The 25,098-nt window shown below is 46.7% G+C and overlaps 1 protein-coding gene across 1 annotated transcript; it reads left to right on the plus strand.

The window, feature by feature from the left end:
• LOC142501047 (sperm flagellar protein 1-like) lies at window positions 1–24,404 on the plus strand. Its single transcript, XM_075610305.1, has 7 exons — window positions 1–198; window positions 1,275–1,386; window positions 3,835–4,000; window positions 5,223–5,265; window positions 7,622–7,703; window positions 15,706–15,808; window positions 23,634–24,404. The coding sequence occupies exons 1-7, from the start codon at window positions 102–104 to the stop codon at window positions 23,745–23,747; spliced, it is 717 nt and encodes a 238-aa protein (XP_075466420.1). The 5' UTR covers window positions 1–101; the 3' UTR covers window positions 23,748–24,404.
• The last annotated feature ends 694 nt before the right edge of the window (window positions 24,405–25,098 follow it).

The raw sequence follows: 25,098 nt of genomic DNA on the forward strand, positions 1-25,098 counted from the left end.
CTGGCAACGGAGGGTCTCCATAGCAACCGGAGACAACACAGGCCAGAGCGCGCATCCTCCGCCGTTATCGCGTTTATAGCTTTAGCCCCCCGGTAATTAGGATGAGCGAGGAGCAGCTGCAGGAGCTGTACGCCTGGATAGACCAGGTGCCGCTGAGCCGGACCAAGAAGAATATCACCCGGGACTTCAGCGACGGAGGTACCGGGGGGCTTTGATATACCGCGGGGGCTGTGTATACCGGGGGGGGGGGGGGATGGTGTCTGAACATACCGGGGGGGAGAGGGCGTGTGTATATCCGGGGGGGGGGGTCTATATATACCAGGGGGAGAGGGGGGCTGTATTTCCCGGAGAGTGGGGGTCTATATATACGGGGGGGCGGGGGGCTGTATATACCGGGGGGAGAGGGGGGTTGTATATACGGATGGATATATATATATATATATATATATATATATATATATGCAAATATAGCTGTATGCTCATCTGCATGTCTTAGGCAGGTCTGCAACCCCACCTTTCCCCATTATCACCCAGCATACAGCACTTCCACTGCAGCAAGGGATTCTGGGAAATGACATGCAAATGAGCACACAGTGTCACTTTTTGCCTCAATAACCATTTTTAACATGGTTCCCTATAGGCTTAAGCTTGCTGCATGGTCACAGCTTTGAGCACAGCCAGGGTTAAGGTGCATACCCAGAAAACCACCCACAGACAGCTGTTTCGACCTTGATGGGTCTCATCAGTGTGGGGTTGATTTTACTGGGAATGCAAGAGAGGCTTATGGGATAGGCCAAACCATAATACTGAGTTAAGTTATGGTGAGTAAAAAAAGTGACAAAAACCCTCCACAGGAAAGCAAATATGCAAATATAGCTGTATGCTCATCTGCATGTCTTAGGCAGGTCTGCAACCCCGTATATATATATATATATATATATATATTACACACACACACACGCCTGTTTTGGCAAGTCCCAACAAACCACTGAAGTTACTTACTCCATCTTTCTCTGTCAGGCTCCCAACATGACTTTTATACTTGGTGAATTAGTCTGTATTGTAATATAACGCCCTGTATTTTAATGTACGTTATGTAATGAGCTGTGTTCATACACATACGTACAAACAGAGTTGTGAAGCATCCGTCATCACACCACAACCAACAATAATTCCTGAGAACAAGAACGTCCACTTTCTCCTGCTCCAATATACTGTATGCTCCACGGGTTGTGATTACTGATCTGCTCTTCTTGTTTTTGTCTCCCTGTAAGTGATGGTTGCAGAGGTGGTGAAGCATTTCCTTCCCAGGATGGTGGAAATGCACAATTACATCCCAGCAAACTCAACCCAGCAGAAACTTAGCAACTGGGCAACTCTGAACCGGTAATGCCACATTTAGGTTTTTATAATACAGGATACCGAAATCCGGTATGAAATCTTACTTCTCCACCTCTCTCCCCTCCTTGTTTTACACTCCCTCCTCCATCTATCCCTCCCTCCTCCATCTCTCTCTCTCTCTCTCCTCCATCCCTCCCTCCTCCATCTCTCTCCTCCATCTCTCTCTCCCTCTCTTACACCCCCTTTCTCCCTTACCCCCCTCCTCTGAATCCCACACACAATCCCCCCCTCTCACCCCCTACAAACAAACACAATAGCAGATCTCTCAAGGAAGCAAAGTCTAGAAACGTGTTTTGTGTTTATGGCGTATTTGTTGTTTTTTCCTCTCTGAAAACGAATGCTTCTTTCAAAGCCCCTCAATGAACCATTCACTCTTTTATTTTGCTATTTTATAGGACAAATGCCCAGCAACTAAGGAGTTAATCATATGAAAACGCGTTAATATTACAGCAAAAAAGTCTTGGTACAGGTAGAGAAAAGAAAACATGAATTTAATGACCCAGTGTCATTAGGAAAGATAACGAATGCAGAATCCTCTCCCCAGTGACCAGTAATCTAGGCCGAGTCGCTCTTCATGTTAATCCATTTATATTAATACACATGAGTAAGGCAGTACAGCATCTGCCCAGGGGAGCAGTTTTAACAACCATACCTGTCTTTATTGATTACATGAATAATGTTCGTCCTCGCCAACTCATTTCTAGCGGAAGTGGATTGGAAGCGGGAAGGAATGAGATGGGTGATTAAGAAATGTTGTTGGTCATCGATAACCTGATTACATGGTGAAAACACATGGGTTATAAAGAGGCAGATTTGCTGGACTATAATAATAAAAAACCCTGAACGGATTATATTTAAATGAAGTTAGAAATAATGAATGAATCACCAGAAAATGCTCTGCTGGGCCTGCACAGGGCTGTACTTGTCTCTTCTTCCTGTAAGAGTTTGAAGTGTACCACTTATTTCTTTTACAGAAGAAAACCTTACCGGGAAAGATATATTGAGATATGTCAGTTTAAATCATGTCTTGTTTTGTTATGTGCTACAGAATCTTCGTTGTTAAAGGAGTGTAAAGTAACGTTCGTATGAAACGACTGTAAAGCAGGAAGTGTCTCTCCCAGGGGTGGGCAACTCCAGTCCTCAAGGGCCACTAACAGGTCAGGTTTTCAGAATATCCCTGCTTCAGCACAGGTGGCTCAATCAGTCTTTGACTGAGCCACTGATTGAGCCACCTGTGTTAAAGCAGGTATATCCTGAAAACCTGACCTGTTGGTGGCCCTTGAGCACTGGAGTTGCCCACTCTTGGTCTATTCACATCTATGCTCTTACCTTTATACCATGTGCACTGTCATGTAATCCTATTGATAGGTCCGACTGCTAATGCATTACCAAACCCTTTGAGTAGTCTATGACTTTGGGGCAATGTCATAAGAAGTGTTACCCTGGGGGCCTTATGACATTGCCCCACCGCCATTGACGTTCTGCTTGTTTCTCGGGGAGATTGCACCCTCTGCTCTCAGTGACCTGAGATTGCGACGGAAGAGGTGTAGGACCTCTCTTTCTCCTCCTTGCATCGGAGCCGATCATGTCATGTGATCACATGAGCGGGGGGTCCCCTGTAACTGACCCTCACTATTCGAGCTCAGTAATGAAGATTATAACTTTTATGATGATGGTAAAATTGAATCAAAGTCTAAGATGGCTGCCAGCAAGCCAAGACATTATGTTGTGATGACATCGCGGCTTCCTATTGGCCATACTGATTTTCCATAGGGGACCAGAAACCCTGGAACATGTAAAAGTAAATATCACAGGAACGTGGGGGTTTCTGTAATCAAAACATAGCACAGATCATCTCCGCTGAATCCCTCTGTTCCGACATAAAGAAATGTAATCAGGGTCATTGCTTCTTTAACCCTTTATGTGCCAGAAGACTTGCAGTACCTGTGCTGATGCGGACCTTACAGCGTCTGGGTCATTTGATCACTAGTGTAGTGGTCACTGCGATCTGCCTCAACATCAGGAACAAGAGGAGGAGGTCCTTCTCTTCCCCGCTGAGATCACTGAGAGCTCCCCTAGGAACAAGCAGAACATCAATGATGTCAGGGGACCCCCAGGGTGCCACTTGTGACATTGCCCCAAAGTCACAGGGCACTCAAAAGGTTATAAGCTCTTAGGGATAGGGCCCTTGCTCTTTTCATTGTTTCCATTTGTGTCTGTATAACCATATTTACATGTGTTTGTCATTTACCTTGTATTGCTTTGTTTAACCAAGGTTATAATTCATTGTGTGCAGTGTCAGTGCCTTGTAAGAAAAAGATGAATAATGAAGGTATCCGGCACATGATCTAATCTCAGGGGAACAGCATGATAAGTATCAATCCTTGGTTAATAAACCATGCCGGTAATGATTCTCTGCTCATTAACTGACAGGAAGGTATTTTCCAAGCTGAATGTGCGTGTCTCCGAGGAGATGGTGCGTAAGCTGATATCCAATACCTCAGGAGCGATCGAACCTGTGCTCTGCACTCTGCGGCTGAAGATCAATGAAAAGCTTCAAGAGAAGATCCAGAGAGAGAGTGACGTGCAGCACGCCAAGGTCTGCAGACACATCATCACCGCCTCTGCTGTCTGTAACGCGAATATATAGACATGCAAGCCGTGCTGTTCCATGAGACACCTTCTGTCACTGCTACGTAAACATCCTAGTGCATAGGCAGCATGGTGTCTGGCACAGGTGGGGTCTTCTGGAGTAGCACTGCTTAGGATACTTGGCCCTTTATGGCCCTGTCAATTGATTGGGGATATTAGGGGCAGTGGATATTCACAGTCGAGTGTAAATAGCTGCTTGGATATTCACAGTCGAGTGTAAATAGCTGCTTGGATATTCTCACTCGAGTGTAAATGAAATGAAAAAAAAATTCATCCAAGCCAAGAATTGAACCCTGGTTCACTCGGCTCATGGGCAGCAGCAATAACAATCAGCTATAATACCTACTGATGCTTTTTAGTGAATAAAGGCATTTAAGGTGGACACAACATTCCCGTATTGACATTCCAGTGTAGATAGCTGCTTGGCTATTCGCACTCGAGTGTATTTACACTCGACTGTGAATATCCACTGCCGACATTAGGGGCGTTATTTACCAAATTCTTCATCTGCCAAACTGGGGCAAAGTCTGCGCTAAAGGATTGCACCAGATTCATCACCGGAAAAACTCCCGTTACTTTTAATGGGATTCCTGCTCTGTTATGGATATAGCTCTGTTTTTTTGCACTGGTTTTGCCCGACTTGTGCAGACTTCAGTAAATAGATCCCAAGATATATCCCAGCTTGGAAGGGGTCCCGTAGCACATTTTTGTAAATATGGCCCTTAACCTATTGAAACGTTTGTGACACATATGATCACAGAGCAGCATGTTGCTGGATATTCCGGCGTATAAATATAAAAAGCATTGCTTTCTTTTTTTAGTTCATATCACCCGTTTTTATGACTGGATTTTGAGTGACTTTACAAAGCAACTGAAGTTTTCCCTTTACGAAATCGTGTGCAATTCTTTGCACTGCTATTGATGTAGTTTTGCAGGCTGGAGACCCCCTGTATATTTCGAAGCTGGAGTGCCAACATTGAAATTCTGGGAAAGGGTTATTAGGGAGATCTGTTCAGCCTCACGCATCTACATGCATAGAAATTAAATCAGTGGACGTTGGGTTATATAAGGCCGAGAAAACGATGTGGATTCATTGAGCATGCTGACGTAGGAGACGAGTTTGGATGTGACTAACATACACTTAACTGCTCTTATTATGTGCTTTGTAGGAGTCTGATTATTACAGCATCAATACGGGACAGCCAACCTATGGTAAGAATAATTCAAAGGATAAAGAGGTGTTGTAAAGTAAAAGAGGCCCCCATTCTGTAATGAATATCAGTAACAGCTTGCTGCACAGAAACTATAATAAGGGTTCTTCAGGCTTATTACAAAATGATACATATTTGATAAACCTGGAAATCATCTCGCTGCAGCCACTGTTGAAGTGTTAATGCCCCTTGGTGTGGGGGGTGGAACTCAGGGTCCGGGGGGGGGGGGAGGAGGGGTGGTGGAACTTGGGGTGCAGGGAGGGGGGTGAAACTCTGGGTGCAGGGAGGGGGATGAAACTTGGGGTGTAGGTGGGGATGGTACTTGGGGTACAGTGGGGGATGGAACTTGGGGTGCAGGGGGGGTGGAAGCAGGGGTGCAGGGGTGGGTGGAGTTCAGCCCCTTTGGGATGATACAGTTTTACAACATGGGGATGTATGTACGAATGCTCCTAATTTTGCACGTGCAGCACCTCCACCCAAAAAATAGTCCCTGCTCCTGGGGAGCAGCTGTCCGTGCGCTCTCTAACTTCTCAGCTTTCTGCAGCAGATAACAGAAACTGGGCATGACTGGGCCAGGAACCCCCCAGCACGCCCTAACCACAAATGTGAAATACCTGGCAACTCAGTCACACCTCAGAGAGCAGGATCTGGATAAAATGATACACGGGCGTAGCGATGAGCAGTGTCCCGCAGTATGATTGTAATACTGTAATAATAAAAAATAATGATGATTATTATTATAACAATATTAATAACAGTCAGCGATGGGAGTCAGACAATATTTTAGGCACAGTTCTGGTGACGTACCATACAGTGTAGAGGACGTCCACTTCAAATAAGTCAGTTGTCAATGTACATGGGATCTTGGCACCCTTCCTCCTCCTCTCCCCCCTATATCTCCCCCTTCCTCCTAATCCCATCCCCACCCCTATCATGTTCAGGGGGAAGAAAGGTTGTTTTTTTCTAAAGTGTCATTTATTTGAAAACACACTTCATTTGTAATATCTGCCTGAAATAAGTACCTTTCAAAGTATTTATTATGATGACATTTTTTTCAATTGAATTAAAACAGTCAACGTATTTTTGTTAATATTGTTATTGCCCAACTGTACACTGGCACGTACAGGGTTAACCCCTCCTTCATTGCAAAAAGATTGCATCGGATTTCTAAAAAACAAAACAAATACCGTTGTTTTGAACGGTCTAAAATTTCTTGATAAATTTAGCGCTGATTTATTTTTTTGCCCTGTTTTGGGGAGATTTTGATGACCCGTAAATGTTTATCAACATCAGATACATGAAATGTCGTTGTTCAATGTAGGAATTGGAACATGGCACTGTCGCGGAGCATGAAGTTAGGAACCTCCGTGTGAGAGACATGTTCACAGTACCTGTAGTGTCTCCTAACCGGCTCTCTGCATACCCTGCCATTAATATATAGAATAAATAAATACATTTCCCAGGCCCTGTCATCCCAGAAGAGAAGCAGATGCTGGGAGCAGGACCTTCATTATTCAAAATAGGACAAGGGATTCTAAAACAGAGATAAATTAAGGGGAAAGAGGCTGCAGGAAGAGGCTTTGCTGGGCTAACAACAAACCCCTCGTAAATCTCATGTGGACACCCTGAATCTTAAGCCCTTCCCCCCCCTCTATCCCTGCTGTGCTCAGGCCTCCTTCCTGTCTTTTCAGAGATTAGGAGCCTCTGACTGACATTTTAACGCCTTTAGTGCTGGCGAGGTGAGCAGTGAAGAGTTTAATATGCAATACCTGCCCAAAACGTTTTCGAGAAACCACTTGAAAGCAAAATACTGTTGTACTGTAAATGATTTGCTGCTATTTGTTTTAGATCCTCTTCAGCACTTCTAATATTGTGAATTACATCAATAAGCAGCAAATCATTATTTCCGGCCAGACTATTTTGCTCCAAACCCACAAACTAACAGAAATGTAGGGAGATGTGTCTGCAGCGCCGGAGCGCAATAAAGAACGGCGGAAAAAACGTCTTGTTGGAAAAGGATGTTAGCAAAGGTTTTGAAAGTACTGTGTAACACATTATGCTCCACAAATCTCTTCAGTACAGTGTAAATACACATTCAGCTATCGAACGGGGGCCAACTCCAGTGCTCAAGGGCCACCAACAGGTCAGGTTTTCAGGATATCCCTGCTTCAGCACAGGTGGCTCAATCAGTGGCTCAGTCTTCGACGAAGACTGAGCCACTGATTGAGTCACCTGTGCTGACGCTGGGACTGATTGAGCCACCTGTGCTGAAGCAGGGACTGATTGAAAACCCGGGCTGTTGGTGGCCCTTGAGGACCGGAGTTGGCCGCCCCTGAACTATTGCATCCCGATTCTAGGTCCTGCTGCTCTCCTCTGTCCCACGTATGGGAAGGTGGCGTGTCCCGATCCAGGCTCTGCGGACCGGGGGCAGAAACCCAGGTATTACCTCCTTATCTTCATTCACTCCGGCACCAGCATAGTCCGCAGAGCAGTACAAGAGGAGGTTAACGGCAGCAACTGTTAAAAAAAAAGGCAATTGGGAAAGTGTGAATCTGCCAAAAAACCATGGCGTAGGAAGGGGAGAACTGCGCTCAGCATTGTAAGCCCCAAACACCCATAATAAATAGCGCTGGAGCTGTGCCCATACATTCCACACTCGCCTGCAGGTAACAATGTGGCTGCATCACACACCTGCACAAAAGGTGAAGAGGTCCCTGCTACGGGGAGTCGGGGGCAGCGGGACCTTTTGGGATCCCCTCGCTGGTTATGGTTTGGACACGCAAAAAAATCCCATTTCAAAGAATGAGGGGAGGCGGTAGATTTTCGTAGGGGGGCGCGGCGGTTGCAGAAGCCCAGCGCTCTTCCCCATGGCATCGAGCGAGGCCTGTGCTACCTATTACTTACCGAGATTCAGACGGCTGTTGACGTGTCACCATGGCAGCACAGCGTCAAATGACGCCGCGGGGTGACATCACATGACCCCGCGGCATCATTTGACGCAGGGAACTGAGGTACCGGGGGCAGGAGGCCACAGCTGCAAAGTTTGCGCAACCCTGGTTTATACAATGAAACTGTCTGATTTCTGTCTCTGTAACGTTGTCCCATGTTCCCATTGTCTCCGTCCCTACATCTTTTTCAGCCCTTCTTTCACGTCCCGTGGGTTTCTCTATAAGACCCCCCCTCCCCAATGCTTGGAAAAAGTGGCCTAGGCCAGGGGTGGCCAACTCCAGTCCTCAGGGGATATCCCTGCTTCAGCACAGGTGACTCAATCAGTGACTCAGTCTTCGACTGCACCACCTGTGCTGAAGCAGGGATGACCTGAAAGCCTGACCCGTTGGTGGCTCTTGAGGACTGGAGTTGGCCACTCCTGACCTAGACATTGCTGTATGAATATTTCCTCGCTGTAAAGTAAATGCGGTTCTGAGGCGACAGGATGAACCAGACGTTTCAAACATACTGTTCCCATGGAAAGTAATAGCATGTTATGCATCTGCTGCAAACGTTTGCCCAAGAATTGTGCCAGTTTTGCCTTGGTATCTATAGGGCAGCGGGTGAGGGGAGTGAAACATGAGGTATTGAGGGCTGTGTGGTCCAGGTGGCAGGCCGGTGGCGTGCACTTCTCCCGTGGGTTTGGAAGGTATGATGATGTCAGGAGGAGGACACTGTGTAGGATTCCTTAAAGCAGGGGTGGCCAACTCCAAACATCAAGGGCCATCAACAGGTCAGGCCAATCAACGACTGAGCCACCTGTGCTGAAGCAGGGCTATCCTTTAAACCTGACCTTTTGGTAGCCCTTGAGGACTGGAGCTGGTCAGTCCTGCTGTAAACACAATCTCAGCACCCCTTTTTCACCTCTCTATGGGCCTCATGCAGAAAGCAGCGCTATTAACAATCTCGCCATTTTCCGGCGAAAATCGCGCTAAAAACAGCTGAAAATGGCGAGGTAGGAAAAAAGCGCCATTTTTTTTTTCTATTTGAAAATCTCGCCGCGCGGCTGGCGAGAAACTACATCTCGCCAGTCTGAAAAATATCCAAATTCAGAAAGGCGCGCTCGCCATCTAGCGGCTGTTTTTGGCGCGATTTTCTTCAATTTTCTCCGCCAACTAAAGTTGGCAAGAAGCAGGAGCTCGCCGGCTATAGGGGAAAAAAAAAAATGCGCGATTTTTTTTTTCTCCCTTTCAGCTGCGCGCATCTCCTCATTTACAATTCTCCACATGCAGTAATGCTAAAAATAGCGGATTTCGCCCATTTCTGCATATGGAGAATAAAACTCTCCATTAAACCTACTTTTTCTTAAACTCTCCAATTTATTCTAGCGCTGCTCTCTGCATAGGCCCCTTAGTCTTTATTCTAGTCTACATTGCCCTGTTTTGTCCTCCTAATCCCATCCCCAATCCCAGATATCGGACAAAAAACGATATTCTGTAACATTTGTAAAGAATAACAATCTAATTGTATTCTATGGACAAATATAACAATGTCACCATGCCTAAAGCAGCTATGTGTCTGCTTTTATTTGGAAATGAAGCATTGGGAATTAGGCATTTCTCAGGGGAGAGTCCCAGTGTAGAACTATATTTACATTTTATCCCATACTGTCCTTGGCATAAAGCCACTAAAGTTAAGGCAAAATGAAGGAGGAGGGCTTTGCCTTTCTAAACTCCTGTTGAACACACAGTAACATCAGACCAGAGGGAGCGAACGACTTCTCATTTTATCATTGATGCTGTATTTAAAAAAATGGAAAAAGTAGAGGTTGGTGCTGTAACACAAGAAGCAGAAGTCGGGGGTTGGTAAGCTCAGTGTACTTCAGCCTCACTGATAGTTTCAGTGCCATGAATAACCTCACAAATCAAAGATGGCGGCCACCATACTTTTTAGTTTTCCTATACATTTCTTAAGGAGGGATGTGCACAAAATGGCAGGGCAGGGCAGCTATGTTTTCCTGCCTAAATTGTGTGACCCTGTGAGCAGGGAGGTGGGTGCAGTCTCGCTGACAGCTGCTTGTGTTGCTCAGATAACTTTTTTCACTAATGGTTTGCAGACCCTGAAGGGCGTGGCTTTGTGCTCCCAGAAGTCGTCTTCATCAGGCGCAGGAAGCGGAGGTCACGAGTAGCACTATTTGCTTGCTTTTGGAAGCTTTCTTTCCCAGGAATATCCTCTTTGGGGTTTTAAGACCCATTTTCAGTTGTTTATCTAAATTGTAGCAAAAACTATAATAACGTTTCAAATTATCCACATCCAGGGTCACAGAGAATTTCTAATTACCAGGCACGAATTAACCTGTGTACGCGCAGCTCTGCTACGCGGCAGAATCCAAGAGATGGGCATATGTGACAAAATAAAACAATTCTTCAAATATTCCGTTAGAAAAATATATTTGTGAGTATTCTCCCACTAGCAAAAATTCGCTTTGCTTGTTTTGACCTTTCGAATGCTCTCTGATTCCCATCCCGAATATTCCAATTTTGAAAGAAAATTAATGACGCCTTTTTTCTAGCGCTAACGCATTCGCGAATATACAATGATGCAGAAAAAACGAGCATCATTTTTACAGCAAATTCAAATGTCTGGCGAAAAATTCATCCGTCTCTGATCCTCACTGCATTTCTGATACATACATCAATCCGCACGACGTTGCCCCAATGGGGAAAAGAGAGAGATCTCTCTTATTTATTCATTTTATTTGTTTTATTAAGTAAAACACTGAGATTTACAGTCTAGTTTTTGCAGGCGGACACACAAACATAATTCTGAACATGTTGCATAAGAAAGCTAATTGTGTAACTAAAAATATCTGCGGTTGTCGCCGGGCACATCTTTAAAGCTTTTCCTTCCCCGCTACAAGTCGTGTTCTGCACATTCTGCAGTCCAGTTTAATTGGTTCTGGATGTTCACATGGTGTTTTTGTGCACATTGTGTAATAAAACGTTCGTCAGATTGCTGAGCGCTGTCAGGAAGCATCAAATTCCTTACAATACCCAGTGTTACTTTTAGAGTAGTCAAAACATACACATTCACACTCACCTAAACATGTCCATTGCAACAGGGGGCTCAACTCCAGGCCTCAGGCCCCAACAGGTCAGGTTTTCAGGATATCTCAGCTTCAGCACAGGTGGCTCAATCAGAGGCTCAGTCAAAGATGGAGCGTCTGATTGAGCCCCCTGTGCTGAAACAGGGACTGATTGAGCCATCTATGATGAAGCAGGGATATCCTGAAAACCTAACCTGTTGGCGGTGGGGGAGGGGGCTTAAGGACAGGAGTTGAGTACCCCTGCATTGCAGCACACAGTGCTGCGGCTCCCTTCAGTACTGAAGCGGTTTTAATGTCTGTTTCCAGTTGATGACTTGTTGCTAATCGCAGTCAGATCCCATGGATTCTGTGTGGCTGTATATTCTTTGTGTCACACTTCGCATTGTATGTTATACCGCATGCAATCCTCACGTTTTGCAGCTGGTCCCGTCACACGGCTGTATGTTTGTTTGCTTTCACCTCACACGGGTGGGGACAGGTTAACAGCTCTGATCCTGGGGTCTCTTTCCTGTTATAGAGCAATGTGTCATGTGGCTATTTCTTCCTGCCAGTCCAATCTGGCGCCCATACGGATAGGCAAGCAGCATCTACAGAGAGGATCTCCTAGTCCCTTCATTACCTGGGAGGGTAACAATTTAGCAATGTCCTCAATGTATTCCTTATTATTATTGTAACCATCCCTGCGCAGCTTCTAGGGAGATTACATTGGTGTGTGTTGCTTGGCTATGCAGTATGGGTTTCCCTGACTCGGGGTGCTGGATTCAGGCAGCCGGGCGATGAGGTAGCAAGGATGGAAAATAATGGGCGCTAGGAACTTTTATAGTATGACATACATCTTTATTCGTGTCCCCGGGCACCGGGACACATCATTCACATAACGTTGTACTGCATTACAGTGTTTATTCACGTATCTGGTACTTCTGTAACTAAGGCTGAGATTATAGTGCCGGCGACGCGACGTCGCGGCAAAACAAATGTATTGCCGCCGTTGCGTGCACTTATAGTAAGCACGACGCTGGCGGCGCAAATTTCTGAAGCCGGTCAAATTAGATTTTTCAGTGGCTGTCCGCCACATGTGACAGCCTCTGAACCAATCAAAGACCTGGTTGCCGGAAAGCGTCATCCGTTGCGTCCTCTATAAGCGCGGCCTAAAGGGTGAGCAGACATCCCGGTTTGACCGGGACAGTCCCGTTTTTTGGCCATTTGTCCCGACTTTTCTGCCCACTGTTCCGGTTTTTCTGTGCGCTGGCCGCTCATGTGCATTCTCCACTCGCCTGACCCTTGTGTGCATGAGTGATCGTTGCTTGTCTGCTGCGCATGCGCAATAAGCGCTTGCTGGCCGCGCATGTGCATGCACGACCGGCAAGCTCTGATCGCGCACAGGCAGCCGGCAAGTGCTGATTGCGCATGCATATAAGCGTCCAGCAAACGCCAATCGTGCATGCGTAGTCAGCACATTACCCACTCTTGGTTTGTCTACTTAGTTGCTTTACTGTTATGGGACCCGGCCCCCCTTTGTTGCTTCAGAATAACCCCCTGTAATACCCCATGTAAGCTGGGCCTGTTACAGGAATCCTGGCTGGTCCTCTGTAAAAGACAACGATACCTTTTGGCCTGAAGGGCCACTTCTATACAGACTGAGACAAATACTAGTGCGCATCTGCGGGTAGAAGCGATCCAGCCACACCCGGGAGCCCTCTTTCCTGAGGCCCACTGTGGCATGCCGCTCTTTCTCACCTTTTGGGACATGCTGGACTCCATTAGCCATCTTCTGGGCTTCTAGCTGGAAGGGCACTGTCCCTATCTATAACATAACAAATAAAGGGGGGCCTGGTCTGTTCTATTGCTTTATGAATATTGTACATCCCTCAACCTTCTCCCCGAGGCTCCTCTCCTCTTGTCCTCCCGGAACCTAACCTTTCTCAAACATTCCTCCTGTCCTAAATACTCCCCCGTGACATCAGAATCACAATGGTAACACATGGTGAGGCCCAGCATACACTAACCCTTTAGGAGGGGGGTTACATTATTATTACAGATTGCTTTTTTCTTCTAGTCTGGAGGCAGCCATCTTAGATTTGTAACGTCATTTATGAAAGTGAGAGACTGAAGTGCATTGAGATTCAATATTAATCCCTCCGACTCCTGCTTCTGAAACTGCACAAACGTGTCCATTATGGAAACATTTTACATGGCAGCAGAGAGGAGGAGGAGAGGTTTGTGGTATCCTAGGGGAAACAGAAGTATACATACTGTACACATCAAATAGATTAACAGTGAGTATGAATGCATTTAAACACTTACATCCCATATCCAGGCCTTTCAGATGCCTGAGAACAAAATGTAGATATTTCATTTTAAAGCAGCAGTCCCTTTAATATGTGCATCAATACAAGCCACACAATGATAAGTAATTAGCTAAGTTATCAATCGATCCGTTCTCCTGTGATCTATCAGCAAAGATTCGGCTCAGGGGTTCACTAAATGGCTGTCAGTGCAGCAGAAGAGGACAAAAGATGCAAAGTTCTGTGAGGAAGATCATGTGACCAGGCAGTCACTAGATACAATTGCTAGAGAGAGGGCAGGGCTCAAAAAGGGGTGTGCCAGAGCCTGTTTCAGAAGAGGAAGGGGATGTGACTTTGTAAATGGTTGCTATAGAAACAAAAATGCTCGTTGTATTAGAATACATTAAAAAATGTAATTCACAGTTGTTTAAAAAAAATGCTACAAGTATTTTCTTATAGTACAGAACTGATTTACTAAAAAAAAACATGTAGGATATTGCTTGAACTGCAGCTTTAGATAACTTATGTAACATAGATATGCTGCATCTGTAAAAAATGTCACATCAGTAAATAACACAATAAATTAAAAAAGTGTATCCTGCCATTACCAAAAGCAAATTACTTTTCATATTACTAGCAGACCTGTGAACTTGCTGATATTCAATCTCACTCACCTGGAATCAGATTCACGGATTTTTTGCATCAAACATTTCAGATTCAGTGTCACTAAAAGAAGTTGGTGCTTGTACATAAAAAATGCAAATTGTGGCCCAGAACCCCGCACTCTCACTAAATTGGGTAATATGATATTCTATATTTTGCATTTGAAAAACTATTAAACAAATCCTGAATCTTAATGGAAACTGCTAATGGCAGAGAAGGTGTTATATGGGGGTGTATGAATTTGGGGACGGCATCTTTACTAAGAGATTGAGACGCCTTGTACACCTTTGATGGTTATGTGGCACTGCAGGAGTTTGGATTCCCCCTTCCAACAAGCGACAGAGAAGCCCGATGCTACATCCAATATGACAAAAATACACAGTAAAATACTTATATATTCTCTTGAAAAAGGGTCATTTAGTTTAACCCTTTGGCCAAATCATTGTAAGCTTGTGAACCACGACAAGGCAGACCCAGTTCACAGGTCCTAACACTACAAGATAAAATACTAATATACCTCTACTAGGATTAAAATTCTCATTTACCTCTATTAGGAGGGAGAAAGACCAACATTGGATCTATATCCAGTAGAATGAAAAAGACCTGCTGACTCGGGGAGTGGGAAGGGGCTTAAACCCTGGGAAGGAGGAGCCACTAACCGCCAACAGCAGAGACAGCTGAAAATACGTTAACAAACAACACACAGAACCCCAGCAAGCTCATTTTAAGAACCCCTGAGCCCCACAAAATATATATGTATATAAGTGTCAAAAGGAGAGCTATTGAGCCTGGCAAATGTAGACAACAAGCAACAGAGAAGCCCGATGCTACATCCAATATGACAAAAATTCACAGTAAAATACTTATATATTCTATTGAAAAGGGGTCATTTAGTTTAACCCTTTGGCCAAAGCATTGTAAGCCTCGACAAGGCAGACCCAGTTCACAGGTCCTAACACTACTAGATAAAATACTAATATACCTCTATTAGGATTCCAGCCCACACAATTTTATTTTAGCAGCATTTTGGAGTTTTTAACTCCATTTAGAGGGGAAATCCCCAATGTGCTTTCTAACGAGAAACAGAACAAGTCATTCAACGCAGCATAAAAGCTATTATATCCACATGACTTCATCAGTCCTCAGCCCAACTTTTATTCTGCAGAAACTGACAGAACGACAGCCTTGTTCCTCCGTCCGACCTGGATTGCTCTGCTGCTACTCGGTACACATCACGCACAGAATGCTTAGCAAAGCATTCCCTTCAGAGGTCAAATCCAAGGGCATAGACTGGGAGAGATGTATAGCAGAGACCAGGGTGAGAGGGTCCTGGTGATTTGTATAAAACATCTGTGTGGTTTTTTTTGGGGGGTTGGGGGAGAGAGTTTTGTTATCTGTGCATCCATTATAAGTAGGAAGTAAGGCTAATAAGTAAACGTGTTGTGACATTGTCTTGCAGCTCGGATGGCAGCTCACACCCATACGCACATCTGGAGCTTGGCGTGCGCTTGCTGTTGGAGGAAAAAGAGCAGGCACTGCTGGCCCTCCAGGAAACTGTGCAAGTGAGTGAGTGTGAGGGCACAAGTGGGCACATAGCTTCAGATGTCTTAGGAGTCCCGTATCGGTTTGAAACACCCAACAACATTGACATGATGCAGCAGCAATGAGGAGTAGTGGCAGGGTTTGTTTGGAGTGGGAGAACTCCAAAATCTTAAATTTTAAATCTCGGTTTCAGCATCACGTAACCTAGAGCAGGGGTCCTACACTCCAGTCCTCAGGAGCCCCCAACAGGTCAGGTTTTTTTTAGTATATCCCACCGTCGGCACAGGTGGCTCAATCAGTGGCTCAGTCAAAGACACAACAACGACATCAATCAATTCCTGCACATACAACACGCACACAACAACGAAATCAATTCCTGCACATACAACACAAGCACAACAACGACATCAATCAATTCCTGCACATACAACACAAGCACAACAACGACATCAATCAATTCCTGCACATACAACACAAGCACAACAACGACAGCAAGCAATTCCTGCACATACAACACAAGCACAACGACGACATCAAGCAATTCCTGCACATACAACACAAGCACAACGACGACATCAAGCAATTCCTGCACATACAACACAAGCACAACAACGACATCAATTCCTGCACATACAACACAAGCACAACAACGACATCAAGCAATTCCTGCACATACAACACAAGCACAACAACGACATCAATTCCTGCACATACAACACAAGCACAACAACGACATCAAGCAATTCCTGCACATACAACACAAGCACAACAACGACATCAAGCAATTCCTGCACATACAACACAAGCACAACAACGACATCAAGCAATTCCTGCACATACAACACAAGCACAACAACGACATCAATTCCTGCACATACAACACAAGCACAACCACGACATCAAGCAATTCCTGTACATACAACACAAGCACAACAACGACATCAATTCCTGCACATACAACACAAGCACAACAACAACATCAAGCAATTCCTGCACATACAACACAAGCACAACAACGACATCAATTCCTGCACATACAACACAAGCACAACAACAACATCAAGCAATTCCTGCACATACAACACAAGCACAACAACGACATCAAGCAATTCCTGCACATACAACACAAGCACAACAACGACATCAAGCAATTCCTGCACATACAACACAAGCACAACAACGACATCAAGCAATTCCTGTACATACAACACAAGCACAACAACGACATCAATTCCTGCACATACAACACAAGCACAACAACAACATCAAGCAATTCCTGCACATACAACACAAGCACAACAACGACATCAAGCAATTCCTGCACATACAACACAAGCACAACAACGACATCAATTCCTGCACATACAACACAAGCACAACAACGACATCAAGCAATTCCTGCACATACAACACAAGCACAACAACGACATCAAGCAATTCCTGCACATACAACACAAGCACAACAACGACATCAAGCAATTCCTGCACATACAACACAAGCACAACAACGACATCAAGCAATTCCTGCACATACAACACAAGCACAACAACGACAGCAAGCAATTCCTGCACATACAGATACCGAGCACTTCAAATACAATGCATTACAGCGCAGGTGCTAGAGGAAACACGCTCACTTCTCAGAGCATGTCACAGTTTCTCCCGTCATCTTCTCAGCTGATCTTAGGCCCAAGTGTTACAATATGTTTCCCCGTCTCCGTATGTTTCCCCCGTCTCCGTATGTTTCCCGTCTCCGTATGTTTCCCGGTCTCCGTATGTTTCCCCCGTCTCCGTATGTTTCCCCGTCTCCGTATGTTTCCCCCGTCTCCGTATGTTTCCCCGTCTCCGTATGTTTCCCGTCTCCGTATGTTTCCCGGTCTCCGTATGTTTCCCCCGTCTCCGTATGTTTCCCCGTCTCCGTATGTTTCCCCGTCTCCGTATGTTTCCCCGTCTCCGTATGTTTCCCCCGTCTCCGTATGTTTCCCCGTCTCCGTATGTTCCCCCGTCTCCGTATGTTTCCCCGTCTCCGTATGTTTCCCCCGTCTCCGTATGTTTCCCCCGTCTCCGTATGTTTCCCCCCGGTCTCCGTATGTTCCCCCGTCTCCGTATGTTCCCCCGTCTCCGTATGTTTCCCGGTCTCCGTATGTTTCCCGGTCTCCGTATGTTTCCCCGTCTCCGTATGTTTCCCCGCCTCCGTATGTTTCCCCCTCTCCGTATGTTTCCCCCTCTCCGTATGTTTCCCCCGTCTCCGTATGTTTCCCCCGTCTCCGTATGTTTCCCCCGTCTCCGTATGTTTCCCCGTCTCCGTATGTTTCCCCGTCTCCGTATGTTTCCCCGTCTCCGTATGTTTCCCCGTCTCCGTATGTTTCCCCGTCTCCGTATGTTTCCCCGTCTCCGTATGTTTCCCCGTCTCCGTATGTTTCCCCGTCTCCGTATGTTTCCCCGTCTCCGTATGTTTCCCCGTCTCCGTATGTTTCCCCGCCTCCGTATGTTTCCCCGTCTCCGTATGTTCCCCCGTCTCCGTATGTTTCCCCCGTCTCCGTATGTTTCCCCCGTCTCCCTATGTTTCCCCGTCTCCGTATGTTTCCCCGCCTCCGTATGTTTCCCCGTCTCCGTATGTTTCCCGTCTCCGTATGTTTCCCCGTCACCGTATGTTTCCCCGCCTCCGTATGTTTCCCCCGCCTCCGTATGTTTCCCCGTCTCCGTATGTTTCCCCCGTCTCCGTATGTTAACCCGTCTCCGTATGTTTCCCCGTCTCCGTATGTTTCCCCGCCTCCGTATGTTTCCCCGCCTCCGTATGTTTCCCCGTCTCTGTATGTTTCCCCCGGTCTCCGTATGTTTCCCCCGTCTCCGTATGTTTCCCCGTCTCCGTATGTTTCCCCGTCTCCGTATGTTTCCCCCGTCTCCGTATGTTTCCCCCGTCTCCGTATGTTTCCCCGTCTCCGTATGTTTCCCATCTCCGTATGTTTCCCCCGTCTCCGTATGTTTCCCGGCCTCCGTATGTTCCCCCGTCTCCGTATGTTTCCCCCGGTCTCCGTATGTTTCCCCGTCTCCGTATGTTTCCCCGTCTCCGTATGTTTCCCCGTCTCCGTATGTTTCCCCGTCTCCGTATGTTTCCCCCGTCTCTGTATGTTTCCCCGTCTCCGTATGTTTCCCCCGTCTCCGTATGTTTCCCTGTCTCCGTATGTTTCACCGTCTCCGTATGTTTCCCCGTCTCCGTATGTTTCCCCCGTCTCCGTAGGTTTCCCGGTCTCTGTATGTTTCCCCGTCTCCGTATGTTTCCCCGTCTCCGTATGTTTCCCCCGTCTCCGTATGTTTCCCCGTCTCCCTATGTTTCCCCCGCCTCCGTATGTTTCCCCCGCCTCTGTATGTTTCCCCGTCTCCGTATGTTTCCCCCGTCTCCGTATGTTTCCCCGTCTCCGTATGTTTCCCCGTCTCCGTATGTTTCCCCGTCTCCGTATGTTTCCCCCGTCTCCGTATGTTTCCCCGTCTCCGTATGTTTCCCCGTCTCCGTATGTTTCCCCGTCTCCGTATGTTTCCCCGTCTCCGTATGTTTCCCCGTCTCCGTATGTTTCCCCGTCTCCTTGTTTCCCCGTCTCCGTATGTTTCCCCGCCTCTGTATGTTTCCCCGTCTCCGTATGTTTCCCCCGTCTCCCTATGTTTCCCCGTCTCCGTATGTTTCCCCGCCTCCGTATGTTTCCCCGTCTCCGTATGTTTCCCCGTCTCCGTATGTTTCCCCGTCACCGTATGTTTCCCCGCCTCCGTATGTTTCCCCCGCCTCCGTATGTTTCCCCGTCTCCGTATGTTTCCCCCGTCTCCGTATGTTTCCCCGTCTCCGTATGTTTCCCCGTCTCCGTATGTTTCCCCGCCTCCGTATGTTTCCCCGTCTCTGTATGTTTCCCCCGGTCTCCGTATGTTTCCCCCGTCTCCGTATGTTTCCCTGTCTCCGTATGTTTCCCCCGTCTCCGTATGTTTCCCCCGTCTCCGTATGTTTCCCCCGTCTCCGTATGTTTCCCCGTCTCCGTATGTTTCCCCGTCTCCGTATGTTTCCCGTCTCCGTATGTTTCCCCCGTCTCCATATGTTTCCCGGCCTCCGTATGTTCCCCCGTCTCCGTATGTTTCCCCCGGTCTCCGTATGTTTCCCCGTCTCCGTATGTTTCCCCGTCTCCGTATGTTTCCCCCGTCTCTGTATGTTTCCCCGTCTCCGTATGTTTCCCCCGTCTCCGTATGTTTCCCCCGTCTCCGTATATGTTTCACCGTCTCCGTATGTTTCCCCGTCTCCGTATGTTTCCCCGTCTCCGTAGGTTTCCCGGTCTCTGTATGTTTCCCCGTCTCCGTATGTTTCCTGTCTCCGTATGTTTCCCCGTCTCCGTATGTTTCCCCGTCTCCGTATGTTCCCCCGTCTCCGTAGGTTTCCCGGTCTCTGTATGTTTCCCCGTCTCCGTATGTTTCCCCGCCTCTGTATGTTTCCCTGTCTCCGTATGTTTCCCTGTCTCTGTATGTTTCCCTGTCTCTGTATGTTTCCCCGCCTCTGTATGTTTCCCCGTCTCTGTATGACAGCCCTCTGTTGTATTGTAGGTGGAGTGGAATAGACTAGGTCAGGGGTGTACAAACTGGGAAGTGCAACATTTTCTGGGGGGGTGGGGCGCAGCGCTTACAGGGGCCCAGCGCTCTTCCCCAAAGCATTTACATTAAATGCCGGGGGATCGCGCAAGGCCTATGTAAGTTCCCTTACCTGATCTCCGGGAGCTTCTGGCGACGCGGCGTCTATTCCGATGACGTCGCATTGCCATGACAGAAATGCCGGTGGTAAGGGAGGGGGAGGGGGAGAGCAGACAGGGTGGCACAGACTAAAAAGTGTGTGCACCCCATAACTAGGTCACTGGTTCAAAACTGTATTCTTTAAAAAGCTGCTTTATAGTATAGGAGGCAACTGGCCCCTTTCAGCACCGATGGGGTTAATGTTTGTTTCACGTGCTAATGATGAGTAGTCACTGCATTAATGCTATTGTAATCGCCATTTATATGCCACGCTAAGGGCCCTGTAACCCCATATATGCAGAGGTGACTGTCAAGTGCAGGTCACAGGAAGAGCGGCGGAATGTTTCTCTGATGTGGCATCTCAGTTGTGGCCACAGGGTAAAGGAGCCAACAGAAATGTGCCACATACAACCTGTGATTCATATCCTTTTATATCAGCATAAAGCCAAACATGTGCTGTATTAGCAGGACACAGGATCCTTACTGCAGCAGTTCCTGCGTCCTTCTCCCCCATCTGAGAATGAGCATGTAGGACAGACACACTGTGCTGTATTAGCAGGACACAGGATCCTTACTGCAGCAGTTCCTGCGTCCTGCTCCCCCATCTGAGAATGAGCATGTAGGACAGACACACTGTGCTGTATTAGCAGGACACAGGATCCTTACTGCAGCAGTTCCTGCGTCCTGCTCCCCCATCTGAGAAGGAACATGTAGGACAGGCACACTGTGCTGTATTAGCAGGACACAGGATCCTTACTGCAGCAGTTCCTGCGTCCTGCTCCCCCATCTGAGAAGGAACATGTAGGACAGACACACTGTGCTGTATTAGCAGGACACAGGATCCTTACTGCAGCAGTTCCTGCGTCCTGCTCCCCCATCTGAGAAGGAGCATGTAGGACAGACACACTGTGCTGTATTAGCAGGACACAGGATCCTTACTGCAGCAGTTCCTGCGTCCTGCTCCCCCATCTGAGAAGGAGCATGTAGGACAGACACACTGTGCTGTATTAGCAGGACACAGGATCCTTACTGCAGCAGTTCCTGCGTCCTGCTCCCCCATCTGAGAATGAGCATGTAGGACAGACACACTGTGCTGTAAGGGATATACTGTAGAATATGATGCGGTTTGCTATTTGATGCAGTACAGGAATTTTCTCTTGTATAAACTTGCACCTTCCCCAAATGCACAAAGCTCGTAGTTATTTCTGCCTGCTGTGGCACAGGGGTTACCGCCACTACAGAGTTGGCGGATTTAATGAATGCCAAGAAGAGGTAGATACAGACGCAAACGTGGAGTCAGCCCATTATGATCTTGCTATGAGTAGCTCATCCCCTATACCTATACGCCCTCCGCAATAAGTTCTTCCTAACTGCACCTATGCGCCCTCCTTATACTGTAAGTTCTCCCTAACTGCTCCTATACACCCTCCCTAATTGCTCCTTTACGCCCTCCATATAAGTTCTCCCTAACTGCACCTATACGCCCTCCCTATAAGATCTCCCTAACTGCTCCTATATGCCCTCCCTATAAGTTCTCCCTAACTGCTCCAATACGCCCTCCCTATAAGTTCTCCCTAACTGCTCCTATACGCCCCCCCTATAAGTTCTCCCTAACTGCTCCTATACACCCTCCCTAATTGCTCCTTTACGCCCTCCATATAAGTTCTCCCTAACTGCACCTATACGCCCTCCCTATAAGTTCTCCCTAACTGCACCTATACGCCCTCCCTATAAGTTCTCCCTAACTGCTCCTATATGCCCTCCCTATAAGTTCTCCCTAACTGCACCTATACGCCCTCCCTATAAGTTCTCCCTAACTGCTTCTAAAACTACTTTCCACTTCACTCATTGAGCAAAGTCGGCACAAAATACCTTCATACATTAACGTGAAGGAACACAAGATGGGATTAACTCTATTAGCATCATATGTTCTGCCATCTTTTTAACATATCCTCCTTAGATCTGCCTCCAGAAACCAGCATATGGTTCAAGGTTCAATAAAGAATCAGTCTCTCTTCTTTCTCATACCGATCCCCCCACTGCTGGAAGAATTTACCCGAGTCCCTCAAATCCACCGCCTAAATTCCTACAAGAACTCGGCTGTGTCCTACTTTAAACATGTTTAACTTGTAATGTTGTCACCTTTATTTTGTGCCCGGAACATACTTGAAAACGAGCGGTGACTCAATGTATATTTCCTGGTAAAACATTTTATAAATGAAATAATATCGTCCCTCTGTGTTGCTGCACACACCCAGAACTCAAGTCTCTACCCAGGATACCTAAAAACACAGTGTTGACTCTAGTAATCCCTTGTTGCACTTTCCTTGTGTCCTTTAACCCCTCCAAACATCAACAGAGATCCACACGAAATACACAGGAGAAGTGAGTGTGGTTGCCATTATATTGATAGAGAATACGTGTTGGGAGCTGGAAGGACAAAGAGATACTGGAGTTAGATTTATAGTGCAACATGTGTTCATTTTCCGAGACATTACCTCCTGCCATAACCCCAGTGATCTGCGGTGTGTAACTGATGCATGGAGGCAGAGGGGGTTAATATTGGACTGAAAGACAACACAAAAGATGATTCTTAGATAAAACAGCTGTTTCTCATCTCTCCTCTCTCCCTTCATCCTGTTGATAACAAGTGAAACACGACCGGTCAGATGCTGCTTTGCCACAATGTAATTCCACATCAATGTCACACAAGCAGAAAGCGCCAAAGTCCAATATGCAAGCTCTGTGACCAGCCAAAAAACAACGGGCAGAGTCTCCTCCGAGGGGAGAGAAGAGGAAGGCAGCTAACCACACGGCAGAGCACGCCGCCATGCCCCTGTAATAAGGAGGCAGCAGTACTTTGCAAAACACATTTCCCTTGGCAGTGGGCACTCCTCTGGCATCACCCCCCAGCAAGACAGTCAGACAATGCATGTGGGCGATACCTGGGTTCAGATGCTGGCACCGCTGAGTGTTTACTGGCAGGGAAGTGGTTGTTGCTCTGCAGAGTATTTAGGAAGTGGAGAGGGAAACAGGGCGATGCTCTGCAGGAGGACTAATAATATATCTCTCTCTGCTTGGCAGATCTTACATATGAAAGTTCAGCGTCTGGAGCACCTGGTGCAGTTAAAAGATCTGAGGATCGAGGATTTAACAAGACACCTGAACAAGCAGAGGGGGCAGAGGAACATCCTGTGAGACGTCTGCACCAAAGCTAGGCAAGAGAGGCATCGCCAACACCACCAGCTCCTGCTCTTACCGACAAGCTGAACACCGTGAAGCAGCAGCACCAGGATTCAGTGTGAAAGAAATCCACCGGGTCATTTCCAGGTTCTCACAATCTGAATACACAGAATGTAAACCCATTGCCAATACAAAGCTTACTCTCATCAATACCTAATAGAGCTAATAATTGCATTGTGCACATGCCTATCACTCCTAGTTTTAATATCCTACTCCCTGCTGGGGAATTCAGCGTTTCTCCCAGATAGTCCCCATCCTGGCGTTTAATAAGCTGTGCAGTAGTTTGTGCCTTGAATGCAGAGATTCTGCTAACTTATTAAGGATTTCTAAGAAGACGATAAAGAAATCAGTGGTATTCTTCTGTAATTTAATAGAGCTTGAGGCGTTATTAAGGTATCATTAATGTAAGAGGCACCTACAGTATGGAGATAATATGGCCTTCTAATTGGTTGGTCTAACAGCCCTAACTGATACTACAATTTATTCAAACTACATCCAACCTCACGAGGGGCGGAGGGTCTATAATTCCTTGTGACTCCCAGTCCCCCTCTTATTAGTTAAGGATTGTGGTAATTAGAGAACCCTTGTTATTAAACTGAATACAAATATAAAGTGAACTTCTCCATGGTCTGTGTATAAATGGACCGTCCCAAGGTGTGTGGGGGGCAGGGGGGCTGGCAGATTTAGTGCCCCCGTAGTGACTAGAGACGTTTGCAAAGAGAAGATCATCAAATGGGATTTTGGACTTTCACCGCTCGTGAAAAATGTGCCCCACTTTACCAACTAAAAAATATCTGGTGAGAAAAATGCCATCTTAGGTAAATTTGCCATAAATAAAGCACAGACATGCACACTAGCCCAGTGAAGCCCACGCTGGTAGTGAGTGATACTTTGGTGCAGTGCCGCAGCAAGCCATGCGCGGGACCCCAGGCAAAATTCACGTGTTGCGTTTGGCCGCGCAGGCGCACTCCACACTGCCGCAAAAATATAGGGTTTACTGAACCAGCATTGCCCCTCCCCCCACAGTTATCTACACGATTCAGTTCATACTCATCCAGCAGGCTGCCCCATCACCCCACAGCTACTTGGCTGGCATATGCTGTACTTTACAATGCTGTACTGATTACTCAGGGTTCCCCGGTTTCTTCATCATCACTGTACTTTATTGTTACGTACATGTGATAGGCTTCATGCATTGACTATATTCACAAACGTTTTTGTAGCCCCGCTGGGGACCAGTGTCCCATTTTTTATCTGATATTTATTTTCTATTTGTTACTGTTGGTAGCTGAAACTAATGTGCTAT

Source organism: Ascaphus truei, chromosome 8 (genome assembly GCF_040206685.1).
Source record: "Ascaphus truei isolate aAscTru1 chromosome 8, aAscTru1.hap1, whole genome shotgun sequence".
Classification (NCBI taxonomy): domain Eukaryota; kingdom Metazoa; phylum Chordata; class Amphibia; order Anura; family Ascaphidae; genus Ascaphus; species Ascaphus truei.